Source organism: Micropterus dolomieu, linkage group LG12, assembly GCF_021292245.1.
Source record: "Micropterus dolomieu isolate WLL.071019.BEF.003 ecotype Adirondacks linkage group LG12, ASM2129224v1, whole genome shotgun sequence".
NCBI classification, from domain to species: domain Eukaryota; kingdom Metazoa; phylum Chordata; class Actinopteri; order Centrarchiformes; family Centrarchidae; genus Micropterus; species Micropterus dolomieu.
The window spans coordinates 2743409-2750672 of NC_060161.1; the positions used below are offsets into that span (position 1 = coordinate 2743409).

The 7264-nt window shown below is 38.9% G+C and overlaps 1 protein-coding gene across 1 annotated transcript; it reads right to left on the bottom strand.

The window, feature by feature from the left end:
- Nucleotides 1–951: 951 nt before the first annotated feature.
- Nucleotides 952–5025, bottom strand: LOC123980668 (G-protein coupled receptor 4-like). Its single transcript, XM_046065191.1, has 3 exons — nt 4732–5025; nt 1570–1757; nt 952–1459 (listed from the first exon to the last, which is right to left on the bottom strand). Exons 1-3 carry the CDS (start codon nt 5023–5025, stop codon nt 952–954), a joined length of 990 nt encoding a protein of 329 aa, XP_045921147.1.
- Nucleotides 5026–7264: the final 2239 nt, after the last annotated feature.

The window sequence follows — 7264 nt, forward strand, 5'->3', positions numbered from 1 at the left end:
CTGTAAAAAATTTCAGATATGATCCCATATCACTGTTCAGATATTGTTCCAATTTTAAGGCAAACAAATGTTTGTCTTTTCTTGTAAAAAAATTTAATCAATATATATATATATATTGATTTAACGTTTTTACATACATACATATACATAGTATATACATATATATATGAAGTCAAGCACATGCATGCAGCACTGCACAGCACTGACTTAACATATTTGAAAAATGGAACAGAGGAGTGAGAGAGCAACGACAACATGTGCAACAGACCTCGGAGTCTTACCATCATGGTTAGGTAGATGCCAGAGAATACAGCTGAACCAAACTGTCAAATCCAAGCAGACACATATAAGCTAATTTTGAGCCGAATGAGCAGGGTTTTTGCACACAACATGAATTTAGATATTTTATCCATATTGCCAAGCACACAACAGTTGTTGCAAAATACCAGTTCTGAATCACGTCAAACTAGCATGAGTAGCCACTAAAACACTTATATTAAATAAAGATAAACAAACATAATGTGGTTTTCATATATGACAAAAAAGCGGGGGAAAAAAAATATAGTTTTTGATAGAATAGCTGTGATGAGGAAAAGTAAACAACTAAATTAAAATGTACCAAACCAAAGAAATGTCAATAAAGACTTGTTAATATGCCCTCCTTTGTGCCAAACAACAAAAACAAATACAGCTACAAACTAATCAAAACACATTTATTTGTTGAATACATCACAGTGAACCAGAGCAAGTTTACTAAAACATTTCAGTTTTCCCAGTTAAAACAGTGCTTCCTGTTACCTTCACTTAGATGTCTTATTGGAAATCCTATCAGTAGATGACGGTATCTCTATCCTTTCTATTGGCCTCAATTTCTCCTCCTGTTTCCTCCCCTTTCTCTCTCTCCCTCTTTCTCTTCCTACAGGAAGCTGACTGTGGAAATATTGTCATCATTCATACTGATGGACTGCTGATCTCATTGCTGTCCATTCTGCAGCAACACACAGAGGCCAAAAGCTTGTCTATGGCCCCTTTCCTCATGAAGACATACAGGACTAAGTCTGCAAGAGGATTCAACCTAACAAAGATGACATACAGATGTCTGAAGGTAATGTTATTTCTTGCTTCGTTTGACAGGTACCCAATGATGCTGGGCATGAAAAGCAATGTGTAATTAAGCAGCACCAGGACCAAAATTCCCACAATTCGTCGTTTTTCATCACAGGGTACCGAGATGGAAGCAGACAGTGTTTTGAGGGTCCCAACCAGGAAGAATATTAGCAGTGGGAAGGGAAGGAGGAGGAAAATGCCAGAGACAGTTTGTGGGACCTTAGGATTAACCTCGAATAAGAAAATGAAGAAAAAGAAAAGAGGAAGGGTCCAGACCACAATACACACCACCACAGAGAACTTGATGGTTCGTTTGAAGCGGTACCACATTGGGCAGGCGATGACCAAATACCTGTAATACAAGATGGACACAAAGTCTTTGAGGAGCTTCAGAGTTACTAAACTAATATAATGTTCAGACACAGAAGGAGCTCCACACATACTGGATAGACAGACAGATACCTTTCCAGGGCGATGCAGACCATGAAGCCAACACTGGCCATCAGAGCAGAAAGATAAATATCAATGAAGATGTCAGCTATCTTCAGATCTTTAAGTGGTACCACCTGAACGATCATGCAGCAGAGCTGGATGAGGTCGGTAATGAGAAGGTTGATGACGTAGATCGGAGCAACATGATCACTTCTCACCTGCAGGTAAACATTGGTAAAAGTAAACAAGCAGTTGTGAACATGTTGTGAAGTCCACCTCCTCCAAAATATGTCTTATTACTCTGCCCAATCACTGCAGTAACAAGACTAAGAGCCAGATTTCCTGCAGCTTCTGCAGCAGTTTTTCAGCCACAGATATGAAGCTTTCTGGCTCAAACACATGAGCTGAATTTATCAAACAGACTGGAGTCGCAAGTTGTGTGTCATGTTTGTGTTTGCAAGAGCCTTTCTCCTCATGAAGTTATTATAATTAAGGTTCAGGAACAAGACCATGCCTCACTCTCTCTCACTAATCCAACCACTCGTGCTTCACTCTTTTCATCCACCTGTGCCTCTTTAATCCAATCACCTGCTCATACGTATATAAGCCTGTCAAACCCCTTTCTCTCTCGTTTGTTTCAGTTCTCACGACTGTTTGTATAGACTCAGACACACACACCCAACTACTTAAAAGTTATTGTTATAAAGTTATACTTAATTTAATATGGATCACGAGCTCGTTCTCAGCGCCTCGGACAGCGACCTGTATTGACGATCAGTCCTTGGTCTCCGAATCTCCTCTGTCCATAGTTACATCCACTCCCACGCGGCCAGCCACTTATCATCCGCGACCATCCTCCGTTATCCAAGTTTCTCAGCACCGCAACATCCACTATTCTCCGTCCAGCAGCTCCAGCCTGACTCCACCAAGCACATACAGAGGACGCAGCCGCCATCGCCAACCTTCAGGAGAAGTCTGGTCAGTCATCATAATCATAAGTCCGCCCTCGCCAAGCCTATACAGTGGCCAAGTTCTGAGCCAAAGATGTTGACAACAGATACACGATAGGTCCATTCACCAACCCCCCCCTTCCTGATTAATTACACCAGCCATATCAGCACCACCACCAGGACTAACTCTGGCTAGATACATTGATCTTTCCCCCACGGCACCACGGCACCAAGCACCAATAGCTTCATCTTCAGTCCAGATCTTTTCATGCACTACACAACCAACTCACACGACATCAACCTCAACCATCTTGCCGGCCACCTGCCTGGTCGGCTTAATCCGACAACTACCGGCGCTTCAAAGGCGTTGCCCACACGCCATGATTTCTGGAGTTTCCTTTGTTCAGCTTTTCTTGGAATGTTTCATATTACTTAACCATCCGCTCCACATTCGGGTGTCGAGCAGCACTAAGATACTTGATCCACTTCCTTTGAAGCCTCTTTCCCAACCTGACTTCACCATATTCCATAACTCCATCATATTTTTTTGTAGATTCCAAACTACCTCCTCTACCGTTGTACCAAACACCAATTTCTCTCCCTAATTGGATATCTAAATCTTGCCATCTCTGCTATTCTTTGAGGGCTCACGTGGTACACAAAGCAATTCTTGGTCACACCAAAACCCTCTCATCGTGCCATCCAGGACGGTGAAGTCAAAACCTTTCACTCTTCTTTCCGCCTGCCATTCCCTTACATCGACATTGCATCACCAACCACTTTCACCACAATTACTCAGTTCTCAAATCAAACATCCACCATACGCATATACTTTTGTGGTTAAACTCCTTCATCAGACTCATTACAGAGCTCCTGCCTCTTACATCTCTTACCCCCCACATTAACACATTACTCATTTTCACTTAGCCCAGCAACACATTTTTTGGGGGGTCATACAGCAAGACGCTTATAGAGACGTGCCCTGACCCCCCGGTTCCTAGCCACACCGGCCACCACAACCCGATCAAACCCCTTCATCCCTACCTTCTCGACCCCTTCATCCTATCCTAGCCATTGGCTAATTTATTAATAATTATGCTTAAGATTATATAATAATTTTATGAGTGACATGAGTAATAGCATACCAGTTTTTGTGGAGTTGATGACCAAATTGAATATTTATTTATATACCATAGTATGAAATGTGACTACTGAGCTCTGCCTCACTCACAGGATGCGTCTGGAGGGCAATACAAGGTGCTGACTGCATAATGACCTGCTGTTTTAGTAAATGAGACACTGAATACACACAGATTATGACCACAGACTCAATGAAAACCGCAGCGCACATTTGCACAATACAATTTTCTTAGGAAATCAGGCATAGTCTACCACCATGCAAACAGTCATGTGAGGCTACTTAGACATAGTGGTTCTTTGAACTAAATTATAATATGCTCACAATGACAATGTTACCATGCTGATGTTTGGCAGGTAATGTGTACCATGTTACCCCATCTTTGTTTAGGGTGTTAGCATGCTAAAATCTGCTAGTTAGGACAAACACAAAGTACAGCTGAGGCTGGTAGGAATGTCATTAGTTTTGACATATTTAGTCATAAACCAAAGTATTGGACAAATCAAACATTTTGACCTGATCATGGCACTAGATGAAAAGTCAGGGGATCACAAAAGGTATTATGATTCAACCACTGGGCTCCATGAATGTCTGTATGTATGTAATGTCTGTAATGTATAATTTTTGTTTATGGCAATCCATCCGATAGTTTTCGAGACATTTTATTGAAAAACAAAAACATCAATCTGATGGCGGCACTAAAGGAAACGTCAAAGGACATAAAAAGGTCAGTAGGCTTCATCCTCTGGGGAATATGAAAGTCTACAACATTTCACACGTTACTTGATAATAAAATAATGAGCCCAAATAATGCTGTGCAAATTGCTCTGACAAACGTGACGACTATTTTCTACTTGAGTTGCAACCAGTGCCATTAACCTCAGCAGTTGAAGAGAAGGCTGGAATGGAGCCATACATGTAAACTGCATGTGCTTAGGGTCTAATCAGCTTCATCCATCCATCCATCCATCGTCAACTGCTTATCCTGCTCATCCCTTTGTCCCAGCCCAAAAGCCAGATCAAGATCCTTTACAGACAGACAGACAGACAGACTGTACGACAGACAAAGACAGGAAATACATAAATCTGTTATAAATTACATACCAGAGAATAATGACCATATATGGCCAAGAGGGTCAAAGGAAGGCCGATACAAATGATTATGTATGTCCCCACATTCATGATGGATGCAACTCCTCCATTAAATTCATACGTTTCAAAGATGATGTTGCGATAGTAGTCAGAGGTGCTGTTGCTGCTATTCTTGTTGTCAGAGGTGGTGTTGCTGTAATTGTTGTTGTCCGAGGTGGTTTTGCTGTAATTCTGGTAGTTGGAGGTGATGTTACTGTAATCATTGCTTTTGTCCCGTGGGCTGCTATTACTGAAGAAATCTTCCATTCTTCAGAGTGAAACCTGTTGTTTGAGAGATCAGGAGGCAGGTTTTAAGTTGAAGTTCAACAAATACAGTGCACCTATAGTATACCAATAATAATGTCAAATAAAGAAATGCGACATATTTTCAGTTTATATTTTAATTCCTCAACATTTGTTACATTATCTGCTAATAATATTTAATCAAAAAATAGAGTTTCCGATAGGATGCGCTGGTGATAAATATTTAGCCCCTCTGCCCTCTGACTGATTGATTCACTTTATGAACCATCTGCATATTGTATTGTATATATACCCGAACCTGCCAGGAGACTTTTAATCAACATCTCAGCTGTCAAGATTTCCTTGAAAACTACAAACATCACTATAAAAACCTCAGTGGATTAATGATGGGTCAGAACAATAGACGTAGTAATAATAATAATATTACCATAGTCACAATAATAATAGTAATAATGATGAGTTTCTTGTTCATAGATTTCACACTTACTTATGCCTGCTCATATAATTTTCTTTCATTATTTTTATCTCATTTTATTTTATTCCAAAAAAGATATATTTTTGCATGTTTGTTTGTTTTTTGCTATTTTCTAAAACTGCTTTTTTGTCTTTGCTTCACAATGACATGCTTGTATTTTTTATAATCAGAAAGGGAAGGTAAGAGAGTGAAACCAGAACAGTCTCTGTTCAAGTGCTCATGGATAAATTGTTCTGGAGCCTGACACGACTGCCTGCCTTCACATAGCTGAAACATTATAGCAAAATAATGGCTCAGAAAGTAACATAAAATAGTATGTTTTTTCACTTAAAATATTCCAAAACCAATTAAAAAGTAGACTCTATAGTAAAAGTGATCCCCTATCCTGTTGATCATGATTTGTCCTCTAGTGTTTTGTGATGTTGTTGAAACTGTCATGATGATGTTTTGCTAACTTTGTGTCAGGTTAAAAAAAGATGAACAATTTACAAATTATAAATCAGTAAGATGATGAAAATGACATTCATCAATCATAATCAGTCTTTTTATGCATTTACTGTATATGAGAATAGAGCTATACTTGTATTGTTCATCTGTCTTATATTAAATATGTAGTAGTATAAATGTGCAGCCCAAAGTCATTTCCTTGGTGCTTTTTTTCAGTTGTACAAAACTGATTGGTTAATCAGACAGAGTAACTGTTAAATGCTACTCTACACAACCCTGCTGATGTTTCTATATTTGTAAATGACCCCCCCCAACAAAGCCACTTGAAAACTTGTGTCCCCCAAAAATTCAGTGTTTCTTCTTGTAAACTCTTTTGTCCCATAAATGTACCAGTTTATTCTCAGAGGATATCCCAGAGTATCCAGTGAGGTAGCATTTGTTGTGAGGAGCTACAGAGATAACGTGCCAACATGTGCATGTAGCACAGTATGTAATGTAAACACTTACAGTGACTACCAGGATGTGGGGGTGGAAACAACAACACATAAGATGATGTGAAACATTAGTCAAGCAATTATATTTGGTTAAAAGGCAACTAATAAACCCAGTAAAGCAATCAATCGTACAGTTGCCACGCTCCCTGTGTGTTATCCTGACAACACATTAGTTTCGACAGACCAGATTACAAACAGATTATCTGTTTGGAAACCCTTTTAATGCTGTAAAGCATATTGTATAACTTTTATTGTGATCTGTCAGCACTGAAATCAAGTTTGACTGTGAAAAAGAAATGTTTTGTGTTGCAGTATTTTATTTTTCAGTTAAAGACGTATGAGGTTTTTGAAGTAGCAAAAAACAACAACAGCAATTTCATATCCCTAATAGGCTTTTTTATGTTCTTGTCACCGTGTCACCTTTGCCCTTATATTAGTTGTATTCAAGAAAAAAGCTAATCATTTGTTTTTATTTAATGTACCCCAGTAAAATGTCATTCAGTATAAATGTATTTTCAAAATCACAAGGTTTAATGTCCATGCTTAGAATGGCAGAAATGTAGCTACCTAGAAAGAAATAACCATATTTCACTAGAATACCACATATTTGATGCATCACGAGTACAAACTGGATCTGCGTTGTTGTTTTTTTCCTGTCAGTGGAGCCTTCTCCTTATTAGAAACTGGCATCTACACTATAAAGATAATGTGCTTTGAAATACCTTAAAATGCCATGAAATAGTTTAATATGATAATATTCAGTGAATGCATATGAATTGCCTGATTAAATTTTGTAAAGTATTGAAAATGTGGGATAAGAAGCCTC

Excerpts from the sequence above, each read along its gene's own strand:
- LOC123980668 (XM_046065191.1), bottom strand. The coding sequence starts at position 5,025 with ATGGAAGATTTCTTCAGTAATAGCAGCCCACGGGACAAAAGCAATGAT. Across the intron at positions 1,758-4,731 it reads TATATGGTCATTATTCTCTG|GTGAGAAGTGATCATGTTGC; the intron begins GTATGTAATTTA and ends GTTTACCTGCAG. Across the intron at positions 1,460-1,569 it reads GTCTGCATCGCCCTGGAAAG|GTATTTGGTCATCGCCTGCC; the intron begins GTATCTGTCTGT and ends CTTGTATTACAG.